This window comes from Pristiophorus japonicus, chromosome 7 (assembly GCF_044704955.1).
Source record: "Pristiophorus japonicus isolate sPriJap1 chromosome 7, sPriJap1.hap1, whole genome shotgun sequence".
NCBI classification, from domain to species: Eukaryota; Metazoa; Chordata; class Chondrichthyes; family Pristiophoridae; genus Pristiophorus; species Pristiophorus japonicus.
This window is the reverse complement of record NC_091983.1, coordinates 234,948,862-234,968,352: the sequence shown is the minus strand read 5'-3', so window position 1 is coordinate 234,968,352 and position 19,491 is coordinate 234,948,862. Positions and strand designations below refer to the sequence as shown.

Below are 19,491 nucleotides of genomic sequence, written 5' to 3'. Positions count from 1 at the left end.
TTCATGTGGGAACAGAGACTCACAGCGGGAGATTGGACAGAGCCAGGGACAGAGATAGGGTCCGTGCCCACAGCTCCACACTGAGCCGGGGGGAGGGAGAGAGAGGGAGAGGGGAGAGAGCAGGGCAGAGGGAGGGAGCGAAAAAGGGGGGAGAAAGAGAGACAGAGACAGAGAAAGAGAGAAGCAAAGAATGAAAGAGAGAACAAACAAAAAGAAAGAGAAAGTGGGAAACAGAGACATAGAGAAAGTGATAAAGAGGGAGAGAGAGAAGCAGAGAAAGTAAGTTAGAATGAGAGACGGAAAGTAAGAGAGAGGGAAAGAGAGAGAAAAGGAAAGTGAGAGAAAGAATTAGAGATATAGCGAAGAAAAAAAATAATGAAAGAAAGAAAGATTATCCAATTAGTCCCACTCCCCGCTCTTTCCCCATGGACCTGCAAATGTTGCCTTTTCAAGTATTTATCCAACTCCCTTTTGAAAGTTATGATTAAATCTGCTCCCACCGCCCTTTCAGGCAGCGCATTCCAGATCACAACAACTCGCTGCTAAAAATAATCCTCATCTCCCTCTGGGTCTTTGGCCAATCACCTTCAATCTGTGTCCTTGGGTTACCCACCCTCCTGCCCCTGCAAACAGTTTCTCCTTATTCACTCCATCAAAACCCTTCCTCATTTTGAAGCCCTCTATCAATGTAATGTCTGGGTCAGTGAGCGAGGGGGATCGCTGGCATTATGTAGAGGGTGAGGTTGTAATAGCCGCAGGGGTTGAATTTGCTGAAACCTCACTCCGGACACCCACACATACAGAGCCAGCAGTGAGGTGCAGACTGATGTGAGAATGGAATGTTCACAGCTGGATGAACATCTGGGGAACAGCTGGGGAAGGTTGGAGGAGAATCAGCCTCTGTGTAATCAGTATCTGAAGCAGATCAGGAAGTGAAGGTTGTGAGGGATATTTGTGGCCTGCTGTGTGTGGAATGTCCCGAGATCAATATCCAGATAGTGAGCTGACTGGGCAGTGGGGGAGGGGTGTGTGTGACCACTGATGCCCTTACGTATTAACTCTGCGTACTTACACACTAATCGCACGTAGTGGGAGCGTCCCCACGTACTACTCTCACACTCACCTTACGGGAGCACTTTAGCAACTCTACCTGGTCTCACACAGGGCTGGTGTGAGCGCTCAGAGGATGCAGCACGCCAATCCCCCATCAGTTCCTTGTTCGTGAGTTTGAGTGACGTCGATCTGATGAACACTCCGTGTGATGGGTTGTGTTAATGTGTTTATCGATAAAGATTGTTAATCAGATGTCTCTCTAACTCTGTTTCCATTTCCCTCTCCAGGCCTCCCTGACCCCTCCGTGGCGAGTGGCCGTAAGTAGAACCTATGCTCTCTGACCTGTGACTTGCTGACCCAGAGCTCATTTCTGTATCGGGAATGATCCGATTCCCTCAAACCTCCCTTGTCGCTCAGTGAGCGAGGAACAGGTGTAGGTGTGAGCAGGGATTGAGTGTGAGCAGGGGCTGAGTGTGAACAGATGAAAGTGTGAGGCAGATTAGGTATGAACAGGGCTGGGATCAGGAGTCTGCTTGCCTGTGTATCTATGCAGTAAAGTATAATCTCCTCGAGCAGTGCAGCAGATATAAAGCAGGGAAGATGTAATATATACGACGGACATCTTAGCTGAGACGAAAATGCTTCTCACTGTGTCTCAGTGAGAATGTTCAGTGGGAAGTGGAGGGAAGATTTGTAGAAATCCATATGGTTGCTGAGGCCGAGATCAATGGGGACGTGTTGTAATCCCGTTATCCCATATGCAGGAATGGGAACTAGGTGAGTGTCTCGGCCTCAATCTGTTCCTCTTTGTTCCTGGATCTTACATCAACTTGTTCCCGTTTATTTAACCCTTCACATGCTGTCCATGTCATTCCAAACCATCCGCCATAACGCAACCCCGAACCAACACCCAGACTGACCGGGAGCAGAGTGACCATAACTCCCCACACTGACCAGGAGTGACCATAACTCCCCACACTGACCGGGAGTGACCATAACTCCCCAAACTGACCGGGAGTGACCATAACTCCCCACACTGACCGGGAGTGACCATAACTCCCCACACTGACCGGGAGTGACCATAACTCCCCACACTGACCGGGAGTGACCATAACTCCCCACAGTGACCGGGAGTGACCATAACTCCCCACACTGACCGGGAGTGATCATAACTCTCCACACTGACTGGGAGTGACCATAACTCTCCACACTGACCGGGAGTGACCATAGCTCTCTGATCAGGAGTGACCATAACTCCCCACACTGACCAGGAGTGACCATAACTCCCCACACTGACCGGGAGTGACCATAACTCCCCACACTGACCAGGAGTGACCATAACTCTCCACACTGACCGGGAGTGACCAAAACGCCCCACACTGACCAGGAGTGACCATAACCCACCACACTGACCGAGACTGGGGGTCTATGAAACGTTACATTTTGACCCCAAACCTGCTCCTTTGCTACCCAGGTACAAACCCTCAATATACCGTAATCCCACAATAACAGCCTGTCACGGCCTCACCCCATTTAATCATCTCTCCGCGGACCAGATTCCCACTAATTATCCATCGATCCGGTTTGATTGACAGCCGGACAGTGAGTAGACCCGGGGAAGTGATTGATTGATCCGACATTGGCTCCCGGTCCAGCAACGCCTCCAATTTATAATTCTCAACCTCGCGTTCAAATCCCTCCGTGGCCCCACCCCTCCCTATCAGTAAAGCCTCACACTCTACAGCCCTCCCTATCTCTATAACCCCCTCACACCCTACACCCCTCCCTATCGCTGTAACCTCCTCCCACCCTACACCCCTCCCTATCTCTATAACCCCCTCCCACCCTACAACCCTCCCTATCTCTATTACCCCCTCCCACCCTACAACCCTCCCTATCTCTGCAACCTTCTCCATCCCTAACGCCTTCCCAAGCCTCCAGCTGCCTGGGCCCGAAGCTCTGGAATTCCCTCCCTAAACGTCTCCGCACCACCTCTCTCTGCTCCTTTAAGAATCTCCTTAAAACCTACCACTTTGACCGAGCTTTTGGTCACCTGTCCTAATATCTCCTCCCGAGTCTCGGTGTGAGTTTCTGTCTGATTGGCGGTGTAGCGGAGATGGAAATGTCTGTTTGCTTGTCTCTCGGATACTCCTGCCATCCTGGACAGTGTCCACTCGATGTGTGTGCGTACAGTACAGATGTTCTGTTCAGAACGCGTGTTCTCCAGCTGGGATTAATAATTGCTGATTTCTCCTGACACATGCAGCTGACCCAAAGCTCGGTCGCACACGGCCAAGAATCTCATCACTAGAGGTCACGACCCCAGAGCAAGGTAGGAGCTCTCAAACACCGCGACTGGCTCAGAGCACATGAGAAAGCAAGGATTTGCATTTATATATTGTTCCTTCAGGACTGCCCCTCCGGCAGGGCAGCAATCCCTCAGTACTGCCCCTCAAACAGTGCAGTGTTCCCTCAGTACTGTCCCTCCGACAGTGCAGCACTCCCTCAGTACTGTCCCTCTGGCAGTGCAGCAGTCTTTCAGTACGACCACTCCGGCAGTGCAGCAATCCCTCAGTAATGCCCCTCGCACAGTGAAGCAATCCCTCAGTACTCCCCCTCACACAGTGCAGCACTCCCTCAGTACTCCCCCTCACACAGTGCAGCACTCCCTCAGTACTGCCCCTCCATCAGTGCAGCAATTCCTCAGGACTGCCCATTCGACAGTGCAGCGCTCTCTCAGTACTACCCCTCCGACAGTGCAGCACTCACTCAGTACTGCCCCTCCGACAGCACAGTGCACCCTCAGAACTGCCCCTCCGACACTGCAGCGTTCCCTCAGAACTTCCCTTCCGACAGTGCACCACTCCCTCAGTACTGCACTGGGAGCGTCAGTCTGGATTATGGGCTCAAATCTCTGGAATGGGACTTGAACCGATGATCTTCTGACTCCGAGGCGAACGTGCTGCCCACTGAGCCACAGTTGAAAGGCCCCTAACTTGGCAGTGCTGTGTAAAACCCGGCACAGAATCTATAAACCTGGGATTGGGACCATCCATTGCCATCTGCCTGATTCAATGCAAACCGTAACTAGCCAGGAATCTGATGTTTTCCCCTCACGGCTAAAAGCCTCAGTGTTCCCTCCCTCCCTCCCATTCCAGCCATTTCCTCCCCACCTCTCATTCCTGCAGCATGTGACCCTCTCACAGTCTGCAAACTGCCTGTGTCCCGTCTACACTCTCTGTCTTTTCCCTGCAAGCCTGCGAATGCTTCGGCCATTCGAACCGGTGCAGTTACCTCGAGCTGCTCACCACCGCCATTTGCGTGAGCTGTAAGCACAACACTAGAGGCCGACACTGCCAGTTATGTCGGCTGGGCTACCACCGAAACCCTTCAGCACAGCTGGACCACCACAACGTTTGCCGAGGTCATTTCCTGTTACAATCTCTGCTCTCTCCTTCTTTCACCCTTCTGCTTTCAGCCCAAAACAAGATAAAGAAACAAAGAAAATACCTTCAACAGGGCTGAGCAAAGCGCGTCGGAAATCAGCCCCTCTTTCCCCAGTGACCAGCCTCAATCCAACCTTTCCCCAGTGACTAGACCCCGACTCAACCTTTCCCCAGTGACTAGACCCCGACCCAACCTTTCCCCAGTGACTAGACCCCGACCCAACCTTTCCCCAGTGACTAGACCCCGACCCAACCTTTCCCCAGTGACTAGACCTCGACTCAACCTTTCCCCAGTGACTGGACCTCGACTCAACCTTTCCCCAGTGACTAGGCCCCGACCCAACCTTTCCTCAGTGACTGGGCCCTGACCCAACCTTTCCCCTGTGACCAGACCCCGATCCAACCTTTCCCCTGTGACTAGACCCCGACCCAACCTTTCCCCACTGAATAGACCTCGACTCAACCTTTCCCCAGTGACTAGACCTCGACTCAACCTTTCCCCAGTGACTAGGCCCTGACCCAACCTTTCCCCAGTGACTGGGCCCTGACCCAATCTTTCCCATGTGATTTGGCCCCGATTCAACCTTTCCCAAATGACTCGGCCCCGACCCAACCTTTCCCCAGTGACTAGGCCCCGACCTAACCTTTCCCCAATGAGTAGACCCCGACCCAACCTTTCCCCAGTGACTAGACCCCAACCCAACCTTTCCCCAGTGACTAGGCCCCGACCCAACCTTTCCTCAATGAGTAGACCCCGACCCAACCATTCCCCAGTGACTAGACCGCGACTCAACCTTTCCCCATTGACTAGACCCCGACCCAACCGTTCCCCAGTGACTAGACCCCGACCCAACCTTTCCCCAGTGACTAGACCCCCGACCCAACCTTTCCCCAGTGACTAGACCCCGACCCAAACTTTCCCCTGTGACTAGACCCCCGACCCAACCTTTCCCCAGTGACTAGACCCCGACCCAACCTTTCCCCAGTGACTAGACCCCGACCCAACCTTTCCCAGTGACTAGGCCCCGACTCAATCTTTCCCCAGTGACGAGACCCCGACCCAACCTTTCCCCAGTGACTGGGCCCCGACCCAACCTTTCCCCAGAGACTAGGCCCCGACCCAAACTTTCCCCAGTGACGAGACCCCGATCCAACATTTCCCCAGTGACTGGGCACCGACCCAACCTTTCCCCAGAGACTAGGCCCCGAGCCAACCTTTCCCCAGTGACTAGACCCCGACCCAACCTTTCCCCAGTGACTAGACCCCGACCCAACCTTTCCCCAGTGACTAGACCCCGACCCAACCTTTCCCCAGAGACTAGGCCCTGACTCAACCTTTCCCCAGAGACTAGGCCCCGACCCAACCTTTCACCTGTGACTAGACCCCGACACAACCTTTCCCCAGTGAATCGGCCCCGACCCAACCTTTCCCCAGTGACTAGACCCCGACCCAAACTTTCCCCTGTGACTAGAACCCCGACCCAACCTTTCCCCAGTGACTAGACCCCGACCCAGCCTTTCCCCAGTGACTAGACCCCAACCCAACCTTTCCCCAGTGACTAGACCCCGACCCAACCTTTCCCCAGTGACTAGGCCCCGACTCAATCTTTCCCCAGTGACTAGACCCCGACCCAACCTTTCCCCAGTGACTGGGCCCCGACCCAACCTTTCCCCAGAGACTAGACTCCGACCCAACCTTTCCCCAGTGACTAGACCCCGACCCAACCTTTCCCCAGTGACTGGGCCCCGACCCAACCTTTCCCCAGAGACTAGACTCCGACCCAACCTTTCCCCAGTGACTGGGCCCCGACCCAACCTTTCCCCAGAGACTAGGCCCCGATCCAACCTTTACCCAGTGACTAGACCCCGACCCAACCTTTCCCCAGTGAATGGACCCCGACCCAACCTTTCCCCAGTGACTAGACCCCGACCCAACCTTTCCCCAGTGACTAGGCCCCGACCCAACCTTTCCCCTGTGACTTGGACCCGACCCAACCTTTCCCCAGTGACTAGACCCCGACCCAAACTTTCCCCTGTGACTAGAACCCCGACCCAACCTTTCCCCAGTGACTAGACCCCGACCCAACCTTTCCCCAGTGACTAGACCCCGACCCAACCTTTCCCCAGTGACTAGACCCCGACCCAAGCTTTCCCCAGTGACTAGGCCCCGACTCAATCTTTCCCCAGTGACTAGACCCCGACCCAACCTTTCCCCAGTTACTGGGCCCCGACCCAACCTTTCCCCAGAGACTAGACTCCAACCCAACCTTTCCCCAGTGACTAGACCCCGACCCAACATTTCCCCAGTGACTGGGCCCCGACCCAACCTTTCCCCAGAGATTAGGCCCCGATCCAACCTTTACCCAGTGACTAGACCCCGACCCAACCTTTCCCCAGTGACTAGACCCCGACCCAACCTTTCCCCAGTGACTAGACCCCGAGCCAACCTTTCCCCAGTGACTAGACCCCGACCCAACCTTTCCCCAGTGACTAGGCCCCGACTCAACCTTTCCCCAGTGACTAGGCCCCGACCCAACCTTTCCCCATTGAATGGACCCCGACCCAACCTTTCCCCAGTGACTAGACCCTGACCCAACCTTTCCCCAGTGACTAGGCCCCGACCCAATCTTTCCCCAGTGACTAGACCCCGACCCAACATTTCCCCAGTGACTAGGTCCTGACTCAACCTTTCCCCAGTGACTAGACCCCAACCCAACCTTTCCCAAGTGACTAGGCCCCGACCCAACCTTTCCTCAATGAGTAGACCCCGACCCAACCTTTCCCCAGTGACTAGACCGCGACTCAACCTTTCCCCAGTGACTAGACCCCGACCCAACCGTTCCCCAGTGACTAGACCCCGACCCAACCTTTCCCCAGTGACTAGACCCCCGACCCAGCCTTTCCCCAGTGACTAGACCCCCGACCCTACCTTTCCCCAGTGACTAGACCCTGACCCAACCTTTCCCCCGTGACTACACCCCGACCCAACATTTCCCCAGTGACTTGACCCCGACCCAACCTTTCCCAGTGACTAGGCCCCGACTCAATCTTTCCCCAGTGACGAGACCCCGACCCAACCTTTCCCCAGTGACTGGGCCCCGACCCAACCTTTCCCCAGAGACTAGGCCCCGACCCAACCTTTCCCCAGTGACGAGACCCCGATCCAACATTTCCCCAGTGACTGGGCACCGACCCAACCTTTCCCCAGAGACTAGGCCCCGAGCCAACCTTTCCCCAGTGACTAGACCCCGACCCAACCTTTCCCCAGTGACTAGACCCCGACCCAACCTTTCCCCAGTGACTAGACCCCGACCCAACCTTTCCCCAGAGACTAGGCCCCGACTCAACCTTTCCCCAGAGACTAGGCCCCGACCCAACCTTTCCCCTGTGACTAGACCCCGACACAACCTTTCCCCAGTGACTAGACCCCGACCCAACCTTTCCCCAGTAACTAGACCCCGACTCAACTTTTGCCCAGTGACTAGACCCCGACCCAACCTTTCCCCAATGACTAGACCCCCGGCCCAACCTTTCCCCAGTGACTAGGCCCCGACCCAACCTTTCCCCATTGACTGGACCCCGACCCAACCTTTCCCCAGTGACTAGACCCCGACCCAAGCTTTCCCCAGTGACTAGGCCCCGACTCAATCTTTCCCCAGTGACTAGACCCCGACCCAACCTTTCCCCAGTTACTGGGCCCCGACCCAACCTTTCCCCAGAGACTAGACTCCGACCCAACCTTTCCCCAGTGACTAGACCCCGACCCAACATTTCCCCAGTGACTGGGCCCCGACCCAACCTTTCCCCAGAGACTAGGCCCCGATCCAACCTTTACCCAGTGACTAGACCCCGACCCAACCTTTCCCCAGTGACTAGACCCTGACCCAACCTTTCCCCAGTGACTAGACCCCGACCCAACCTTTCCCCAGTGACTAGACCCCGACCCAACCTTTCCCCAGTGACTAGGCCCCGACTCAACCTTTCCCCAGTGACTAGGCCCCGACCCAACCTTTCCCCATTGACTGGACCCCGACCCAACCTTTCCCCAGTGACTAGACCCTGACCCAACCTTTCCCCAGTGACTAGGCCCCGACCCAATCTTTCCCCAGTGACTAGACCCCGACCCAACCTTTCCCCAGTGACTAGGTCCTGACTCAACCTTTCCCCAGTGACTAGACCCCAACCCAACCTTTCCCAAGTGACTAGACTCCGACCCAACCTTTCCCCAGTGACTAGACCCCCGACCCAGCCTTTCCCCAGTGACTAGACCCCGACCCAAACTTTCCCCTGTGACTAGACCCCCGACCCTACCTTTCCCCAGTGACTAGACCCTGACCCAACCTTTCCCCAGTGACTACACCCCGACCCAACATTTCCCCAGTGACTTGACCCCGACCCAACCTTTCCCAGTGACTAGGCCCCGACCCAACCTTTTCCAGTGACTAGGCCCCGACTCAATCTTTCCCCAGTGACGAGACCCCGACCCAACCTTTCCCCAGTGACTGGGCCCCGACCCAACCTTTCCCCAGAGACTAGGCCCCGACCCAACCTTTCCCCAGTGACGAGACCCCGATCCAACATTTCCCCAGTGACTGGGCACCGACCCAACATTTCCCCAGAGACTAGGCCCCGAGCCAACCTTTCCCCAGTGACTAGACCCCGACCCAACCTTTCCCCAGTGACTAGACCCCGACCCAACCTTTCCCCAGTGACTAGACCCCGACCCAACCTTTCCCCAGAGACGAGGCCCCGACTCAACCTTTCCCCAGAGACTAGGCCCCGACCCAACCTTTCCCCTGTGACTAGACCCCGACCCAACCTTTCCCCAGTAACTAGACCCCGACTCAACTTTTCCCCAGTGACTAGACCCCGACCCAACCTTTCCCCAATGACTAGACCCCCGGCCCAACCTTTCCCCAGTGACTGGGCCCCGACCCAACCTTTCCCCATTGACTGGACCCCGACCCACCCTTTCCCCAGTGACTTGACCCCAACCCAACCTTTCCCCAGTGACTGGACTCCGAACCAACCTTTCCCCAGTGACTAGACCCCGACCCAACCTTTCCCCAGTGATTAGGTCCTGACTCAACCTTTCCCCAGTGACTAGACCCCGACCCAACCTTTCCCCAGTGACTGGGCCCTGACCCAATCTTTCCCATGTGATTTGGCCCCGACTCAACCTTTCCCCAATGACTCGGCCCCGACCCAACCTTTCCCCAGTGACTAGGCCCCGACCCAACCTTTCCCCAATGAGTAGACCCCGACCCAACCTTTCCCCAGTGACTAGACCCCAACCCAACCTTTCCCCAGTGACTAGGCCCCGACCCAACCTTTCCTCAATGAGTAGACCCCGACCCAACCTTTCCCCAGTGACTAGACCGCGACTCAACCTTTCCCCAGTGACTAGACCCCGACCCAACATTTCCCCAGTGACTAGACCCCGACCCAAACTTTCCCCTGTGACTAGACCCCCGACCCAACCTTTCCCCAGTGACTAGACCCTGACCGAACCTTTCCCCAGTGACTAGACCCCGACCCAACCTTTCCCCAGTGACTAGACCCCGACCCAACCTTTCCTAGTGACTAGGCCCCGACCCAAACTTTCCCCAGTGACTAGACCCCGACCCAACATTTCTCCAGTGACTGGGCCCCGACCCAACCTTTCCCCAGAGACTAGGCCCCGATCCAACCTTTACCCAGTGACTAGACCCCGACCCAACCTTTCCCCAGTGACTAGACCCCGACCCAACCTTTCCCCAGTGACTAGACCCCGACCCAACCTTTCCCCAGTGACTAGACCCCGACCCAACCTTTCCCCAGTGACTAGGCCCCGACCCAACCTTTCCCCTGTGACTTGGACCCGACCCAACCTTTCCCCAGTGACTCGGCCCCGACCCAACCTTTCCCCAGTGACTCGGCCCCGACCCAACCTTTCCCCAGTGACTAGACCCCGACCCAAACTTTCCCCTGTGACTAGAACCCCGACCCAACCTTTCCCCAGTGACTAGACCCCGACCCAACCTTTCCCCAGTGACTAGACCCCGACCCAAGCTTTCCCCAGTGACTAGGCCCCGACTCAATCTTTCCCCAGTGACTAGACCCCGACCCAACCTTTCCCCAGTTACTGGGCCCCGACCCAACCTTTCCCCAGAGACTAGACTCCGACCCAACCTTTCCCCAGTGACTAGACCCCGACCCAACATTTCCCCAGTGACTGGGCCCCGACCCAACCTTTCCCCAGAGACTAGGCCCCGATCCAACCTTTACCCAGTGACTAGACCCCGACCCAACCTTTCCCCAGTGACTAGACCCCGACCCAACCTTTCCCCAGTGACTAGACCCCGACCCAACCTTTCCCCAGTGACTAGACCCCGACCCAACCTTTCCCCAGTGACTAGGCCCCGACTCAACCTTTCCCCAGTGACTAGGCCCCGACCCAACCTTTCCCCATTGACTGGACCCCGACCCAACCTTTCCCCAGTGACTAGACCCTGACCCAACCTTTCCCCAGTGACTAGGCCCCGACCCAATCTTTCCCCAGTGACTAGACCCCGACCCAACCTTTCCCCAGTGACTAGGTCCTGACTCAACCTTTCCCCAGTGACTAGACCCCAACCCAACCTTTCCCCAGTGACTAGGCCCCGACCCAACCTTTCCTCAATGAGTAGACCCCGACCCAACCTTTCCCCAGTGACTAGACCGCGACTCAACCTTTCCCCAGTGACTAGACCCCGACCCAACCATTCCCCAGTGACTAGACCCCGACCCAACCTTTCCCCAGTGACTAGACCCCCGACCCAACCTTTCCCCAGTGACTAGACCCCGACCCAAACTTTCCCCTGTGACTAGACCCCCGACCCAACCTTTCCCCAGTGACTAGACCCTGACCCAACCTTTCCCCAGTGACTACACCCCGACCCAACATTTCCCCAGTGACTTGACCCCGACCCAACCTTTCCCAGTGACTAGGCCCCGACTCAATCTTTCCCCAGTGACGAGACCCCGACCCAACCTTTCCCCAGTGACTGGGCCCCGACCCAACCTTTCCCCAGAGACTAGGCCCCGACCCAACCTTTCCCCAGTGACGAGACCCCGATCCAACATTTCCCCAGTGACTGGGCACCGACCCAACCTTTCCCCAGAGACTAGGCCCCGAGCCAACCTTTCCCCAGTGACTAGACCCCGACCCAACCTTTCCCCAGTGACTAGACCCCGACCCAACCTTTCCCCAGTGACTAGACCCCGACCCAACCTTTCCCCAGAGACTAGGCCCCGACTCAACCTTTCCCCAGAGACTAGGCCCCGACCCAACCTTTCCCCTGTGACTAGACCCCGACACAACCTTTCCCCAGTGACTAGACCCCGACCCAACCTTTCCCCAGTAACTAGACCCCGACTCAACTTTTCCCCAGTGACTAGACCCCGACCCAACCTTTCCCCAATGACTAGACCCCCGGCCCAACCTTTCCCCAGTGACTAGGCCCCGACCCAACCTTTCCCCATTGACTGGACCCCGACCCAACCTTTCCCCAGTGACTTGACCCCAACCCAACCTTTCCCCAGTGACTGGACTCCGAACCAACCTTTCCCCAGTGACTAGACTCCGACCCAACCTTTCCCCAGTGACTAGGTCCCGACTCAACCTTTCCCCAGTGACTAGACCCTGACCCAACCTTTCCCCAGTGACTAGACCCCGACCCAACCTTTCCCCAGTGACTAGACCCCGACCCAACCTTTCCCCAGTGACTAGACCTCGACTCAACATTTCCCCAGTGACTAGACCTCGACTCAACCTTTCCCCAGTGACTAGGCCCTGACCCAACCATTCCCCAGTGACTGGGCCCTGACCCAACCTTTCCTTTGTGACTAGACCCCGAACCAAACTTTCCCCAGTGACTCGACCCCGACTCAACCTTTCGCCAGTGACGAGACCCCGACTCAACATTTCCCCAGTGACTAGACCCCGTCCCTACCTTTCCCCAGTGACTAGACCCCGACCCAACCTTTCCCCAGTGACTAGACCCCGACCCAACCTTTCCCCAGTGACTAGACCCCGACCCAACCTTTCCCCTGTGACTTGGACCCGACCCAACCTTTCCCCAGTGACTCGGCCCCGACCCAACATTTCCCCAGTGACTAGACCCCGACCCAAACTTTCCCCTGTGACTAGAACCCCGACCCAACCTTTCCCCAGTGACTAGACCCCGATCCAGCCTTTCCCCAGTGACTAGACCCCGACCCAGCCTTTCCCCAGTGACTAGACCCCGACCCAACCTTTCCCCAATGACTGAGCCCCGACCCAACCTTTCCCCAGAGACTAGACTCCGACCCAACCTTTCCCCAGTGACTAGACCCCGACCCAACATTTCCCCAGTGACTGGGCCCCGACCCAACCTTTCCCCAGAGACTAGGCCCCGATCCAACCTTTACCCAGTGACTAGACCCCGACCCAACCTTTACCCAGTGACTAGACCCCGACCCAACCTTTCCCTTGTGACTCGGCCCCGACCCAACCTTTACCCAGTGACTAGACCCCGACTCAACCTTTCCCTTGTGACTCGGCCCCGACCCAACCTTTCCCCAGTGACTCGGCCCCGACCCAACCTTTCCCTTGTGACTCGGCCCCGACCCAACCTTTCCCCAGTGACTAGACCCCGACCCAAACTTTCCCCTGTGACTAGAACCCCGAGCCAACCTTTCCCCAGTGACTAGACCCCGACCCAACCTTTCCCCAGTGACTCGACCCCGACCCAACCTTTCCCCAGTGACTAGACCCCGACCCAACATTTCCCCAGTGACTGGGCCCCGACCCAACCTTTCCCCAGTGACTAGACCCCGACCCAACCTTTCCCCAGTGACTAGACCCCGACCTTACCTTTCCCCAGTGACTAGACCCCGACCCAACCTTTCCCCAGTGACTAGGCCCCGACTCAACCTTTCCCCAGTGACTAGGCCCCGACCCAACCTTTCCCCATTGACTGGACCCCGACCCAACCTTTTCCCAGTGACTAGACCCTGACCCAACCTTTCCCCAGTGACTAGGCCCCGACCCAATCTTTCCCCAGTGACTAGACCCCGACCCAACCTTTCCCCAGTGACTAGGTCCTGACTCAACCTTTCCCCAGTGACTAGACCCTGACCCAACCTTTCCCCAGTGACTAGACCCCGACCCAACCTTTCCCCAGTGACTAGGCCCCGACCCAATCTTTCCCCAGTGACTAGACCCCGACCCAACCTTTCCCCAGTGACTAGGCCCCGACCCAACCTTTCCCCAGTGACTAGGCCCCGACCCAACCTTTCCCCAGTGACTAGGCCCCGACCCAACTTTTCCCCAGTGACTAGACCCCGAACCAACCTTTCCCCAGTGACTCGGTCCTGACTCACCTTTCCCCAGTGACTCGACCCCGACCCAACCTTTCCCCAGTGACTAGGCCCCGACCCAACCTTTCCCCAGTGACTAGACCCCGACCCAACCTTTCCCCAGTGAATAGGTCCTGACTCAACCTTTCCCCAGTGACTAGACCCTGACCCAACCTTTCCCCAGTGACTAGACCCCGACCCAACCTTTCCCCAGTGACTAGACCCCGACTCAACCTTTCCCCAGTGACTAGACCCCGACCCAACCTTTCCCCAGTGACTGGACCCCGACTCAACCTTTCCCCAGTGACTAGACCCCGACCCAACCTTTCCCATGTGACGAGGCCCTGACCCAACCTTTCCCCAGTGACTAGACTCTGACCCAATCTTTCCCCAGTGACTTGGCCCCAACCCAATCTTTCCCAGCGATGAGATCTGGCGAGGCTTTCCCAAGCGATGAGGCCTGGCCCAGGCTTTCCCTAGCGATGAGGCCTGGCCCAGGCTGTGTTGAGTTATATTGAAAGCTCTGTGTTTTGACGATATAATCGTTGCCTCCCTGTCTCCATTGTTTTTCAGGAATTTGTATGTTGTTTGTAATATGTCCTTACTATACAGTATAAATGCACACGAGGCCCATACTTGAGAAAAGGTCACTCTGTGACCAGTTACCTTTATTGCCAAGACCTCAAGAGACAGACGGTGGGTGGAGCTTCCCCATTTTACCGGAAAGTCCGGGTTAGGAGTGTCTCCCACAAGTCCGTCCCCTGTGGTCAGTGTTCTGAAGGTGTACAACTTAGGTCAGCTTATGCATGGGTCACAATGACAATTGAATACATGACATCACCTCCCCTCAAAGTCTTATTGGGATCACAGGTTAAGTCTCTCTGGTGGTTTGCGCTCCCTTGTAGAGCGCCTGAGTTGGGGCTCTGGTTGTTGGGCACTGGCCTGAGTGTCTGCTGTTTGCGGTGCCTCAAGCCTGTCTGGACTGCCCACAGTGACTGGGCTCTCCTCCACTTGATTCCGGTGTTCGGTCACCTGTGGTGGAGTAAACTCTACGTCGTGTTCTTCCTCTGCTTCTTCTATGGTGTTGCTGAACCTCCTTTTAGTTTGATCCACGTGTTTGCGGCAGATTTGTCCATTGGTAAGTTTAACTGCCAAAACCCTATTCCCCTCTTTGGCAATCACAGTGCCTGCAAGCCATTTGGGCCTTGCAGCGTAATTAAGGACAAAAACAGAGTCATTGACATCAATACATCGTGCCCTCGCATTCCTGTCATGGTAGTCACATTGTGACTGACGCCTGCTCTCAACAATTTCTTTCATAGTAGGGTGCACAAGGATAACCTGGTTTTGAGCGTCCTTTTCATTAGCAGCTCTGCAGGTGGAACCCCTGTGAGCGAGTGTGGTCGGGATCTATTGGCCAACAGGAGACGTGATAAGCAGCTTTGTAGGGAACCCCCTTGGATTCTGAGCATCCCCTGTTTGATTATCTGCACTGCTCGTTCCGCCTGGCCATTTGAGGTCGGCTTGAACGATGCCATTCTGACATGGTTGATTCCATTGCCCGCCATGAAGTCCTGGAATTCAGTACTTGTACGGGCCATTGTCGCTGACCAAGACGTTCGGTAGACCATGGGCAGCAAATATTGCCCATAGACTTTCTACCGTGGCAGAGGATGTGCTTCAATTTAAAATCCACACTCAATCCATTTGGAGTAAGCGTCTACTACAACCAAAAGCATTTTTCCCATGAAAGGACCTACGTAGTCCACGTGGATGTGTGACCATGGCTTGGCGAGCCAGGACCAGGGCTAAGGGGGGCTTCCTTGGCTGCGTCATGACAATGCCCGGGTGCTCATTGTGTAGTTCTCTGATAAACACCTCTCTGCCCTTCGGGGGCATGACTACTCGGTTTCCCCACAGTAGGCAATCGGCCTGAATCAAGAGTTCATCCTTGCACCTATGAAACGGTTTAAACTCCTCAGGGCATGCCCCATACGTGGCTGCCCAGTCCCCATTCAGGACACATTTCTTAACTAAAGACAGTAGCGGGTCTTTATTTGTCCAGAACTTAATCTGATGGGCTGTCACAGGTGAGCCTTCGCTTTCGAAAGCTTCATCAGCCATGACCATCTCAGCATCATGCTCAGCTGCCCCCTCAGTGGTGGCTAGTGGGATCCTGCTGAGTGCATCGGCGCAGTTTTCAGTGCCTGGTCTGTGTCAAATTGTGTAGTCATAGGCGGCTAACGTGAGTGCCCACCTCTTTATGCAGGCTGATGCATTCGCATTTATGGCCTTGTTGTCGGCCAAAAGGGATGTTAGTGGTTTATGATCTGTCTCCAGCTCAAATTTCCTGCCAAACAGATGCTGATGCATTTTTTTTACTGCATATACACATGCTTGTGCTTCCTTTTCTACCATCCCGTAACCCCTTTCTGCCTGGGACAGACTTATGGAGGCATAAGCTACCGGCTGTAACTGACCATTGGCATTCACATGCTGCCACACACACACGACCCCATAGGATGACGCATCATCTGTTAAAATTAGTTTCTTACACGGGTCATATAACGTTAACAGTTTTTTAGAGCACAACAAATTGCGTGCTCCATCAAAAGCCTTTTCCTGGCTGTCCCCCCAGACCCAATCACGACCTTTGTGTAGGAGCACGTGTAGCGGCTCTAACAGCGTGCTCAATTTGGGAAGAAAGTTCCCAAAATAGTTCAGGAGCCCCAGAAACAAATGCAGTTCCGTCGTGTTATGGCTCCCTGGATCGTTTCCGTTTTGGACGCAGTAGGTCTGATCCCGTCTGCTGCCACCCTCCTCCCGAGGAATTCTACCTCTGTAGCTAAGAAGACGCACTTCGCTTTTTTCAGTCGCAGCCCGACCTGGTCCAGTCTGCGTAGCACCTCCTCCAGGTTGTGGAGGTGTTCTTCAATATCGCGACCCGTGATGAGGATGTCATCTTGAAAGACCACTGTCCTTGGAATTTACTTGAGGAGGCTTTCCATATTTCGCTGAAAGATCGCGGCGGCCGAATGAATCCCGAACGGACATCTGTTATACTCAAACAACCCCTTGTGTGTCGTGATTGTGGTCAGCTTCTTTGACTCACTCGCCAGCTCCTGGGTCATGTAAGCTGAGGTCAGGTCCAATTTTGAAGAAAGTTTGCCACTGGATAGCGTCGCAAAGAGGTCCTCCACTCTCGGTAGCGGGTACTGATCTTGGAGTGATACCCGATTGATGGTGGCCTTGTAATCGCCACATATCCTGACCGACCCATCCGCCTTGAGCACTGCCACGATTGGGCTCACCCAGTCACTGAATTCGACTGGCAAGATGATGCCTTCCCTCAGCAGGCGGTCCGATTCGCATTCTATCTTTTTCCGCATCACGTACGGCACCGCTCTGGCCTTGTGGTATACTGGCCTGGCGTCCGGGTTTATGTGAATCACTACCTTGGTCCCCATGAAAGTGCCGATGCTGGGTTGAAATAATAAGTCAAATTTGTGCAGGACCTGTGAGAATGATACTCGCTCCACAGAAGAAATTGCATTGACATCGCCCATTTCCAGTTCATGAGAGCAAGCCAACTCCTCCCCAGTAGTGCGGGACCGTCCCCTGGGAAAATCAAGAGTGGCAACCTGTTCTCCGAATCTTTGTGGGTCATGGCTACCGTGGTGCTGCCTAGCACCGGAATGATCTCCTTTGTATATGTCCGTAGCAATGCGTCAATCGGCAATAATTTTGGCCTCCTGGGCTTGGACACCCACAACCTTTCGAACTGTTTGATACTCATCAGGAACTGGCTGGCCCCCGTGTCTAGCTCCATTAATATTGGGATGCCATTGAGGAGCACTTTCATCATTATCGGTGGCGTCCTGGTGTATGAACTGTATCTGTCCTCCACCTGAACTCGCTGAACTTCAGCTTCCAGTGATTTCCCCCAGTATTCATTTGGCTTTGTAGGGCTTACATCGGGCCCGTCCTCCTCGTACAGCAACCTGGCTGCAGGCTTGCTGCACATATGCGCCAAGTGACCGCTGATGTTGCAGTTTCTGCAGGTATATTGCTGATACCTGCAAGCTCTGGCTGGGTGTTTGCTTCCACACCTCCAGCATGAGCTGGAGGCTCCATTGTTGGAAACAAAAGATCCATTACCAGTCGATCATCTCTGACTGTCTCTGTAACTGTCCTTAAGCGCACCATTAACAGGTATTGATGAACCCATTACTGGCCGCACATTGTCCATTGCGATGGCCTGAATCGCCATTCAGCTAGCCATTGTCTCTGTTGAATTCCCCCTTTGGGTTCGACTACATGCTGGGGCATGTCTGATTGTCCTTGTCTGCCTTGAGAACTGTGTGCCGCATTAACAATGTTGAGTCCTTGGTCATTTGCCGCATTTGAGCCAAGATTTTTGCCATAAATCATTCTAGTCTCTTCCTCCCCTGAGATAATTGTCTGGGCTATCAGAGCCGCCACTTCCAAGGTCAAGTCTTTGGTCTCAATCAGTTTACTGAAAACCCCAGCATGCCCGATGCCCTCACTAAAAAAGTTTCACAGCATCTCCGCTCTGCATGCACCTGGGAACTTACATAGGCTCGCCAGTCGCCGGAGATCTGCCATGAAGTCTGGAACGCTTTGCCCTTCTCGCCGCCGGTGCGTGTAAAACCGGTGTCTCGCCATGTGCATGCTGCTCGCTGGTTTAAGGTGTTCCCCGATCAACTTATTGAGCTCTTGCAAAGTCTTATCCGCCGGCTTCTCTGGCACTAGAAGGTCCTTCATCAGGGAGTACATTCTGGATCCACAAACAGTCAGGAGATGAGCCCTGCGTTTGTCGGCTGAATCCTGTCCCAACCATTCCTTAGTGACAAAACTTAGCTATCGTCTCTCAATAAAATCGTCCCAATCATCACCAACACAGTAACTCTTTTCTGTGCTGCTAGTGGCCATGCTCGCGTGGTTTAAATCCCAGTTTCTCGTTGCCAATAATATGTCCTTACTATACAGTATAAATGTACACAAGGCCCATACTTGAGAGAAGGTTACCCTGTGACCAGTTACCTTTATTACCAAGACCTCAAGAGACAGACGGTGGGTGGAGCTTCCCCTTTTATACCGGAGAGTCCAGGTTAGGAGTGTCTCCCACAAGTTCGCCCCCTGTGGTCAGTGTTCTCAAGGTGTACAACTTAGGTCAGCTTATACATGGGTTACAATGACAGTTGAATACATGACAGTTTGTACTCTCGGTAAACGACCATCCTGCATCGTAGCAGCGTTGCTTCCCTCTGCTCAATGTTACCCCTTCCCCCCAGTGTCCACCAACAATCCCCTCTCTCCATTTCCTCATCTCCTCCCATTCTCCACACACACAATTACACAGAATGTGCAGCACTGAAACAGGCCATTCGGCCCAACCGCTCCATGCCGGTGTTTATGCTCCACACGAGCCTCCTCCCACCCCTCTTCATCTCACCCTATCAGCATATCCTTCTATTCCTTTCGCCCTCATGTGTTTATCTCGCTTCCCCTTAAATGCATCAATACTATTCGCCTCAATCATTCCCTGTGGTAGTGAGTTCCATTCTCTGGATAAAGAAGTTTCTCCTCCATTCCTTATTGGATTTATTAG

At 55.0% G+C, this 19,491-nt stretch overlaps 1 protein-coding gene across 1 annotated transcript in view; it reads left to right on the top strand.

Annotated features, from left to right (window-relative positions):
- LOC139266699 (netrin-G1-like) overlaps positions 1-19,491 on the top strand; it is a 41,536-nt gene that overhangs the window by 19,283 nt on the left and 2,762 nt on the right. Inside the window, exons 4-6 of the mRNA XM_070884288.1 lie at positions 1,341-1,370; positions 3,320-3,385; positions 4,310-4,477. Of these exons, the coding sequence (XP_070740389.1) occupies positions 1,341-1,370; positions 3,320-3,385; positions 4,310-4,477 (264 nt within the window). The remainder of the gene's footprint in view (positions 1-1,340; positions 1,371-3,319; positions 3,386-4,309; positions 4,478-19,491) is intronic.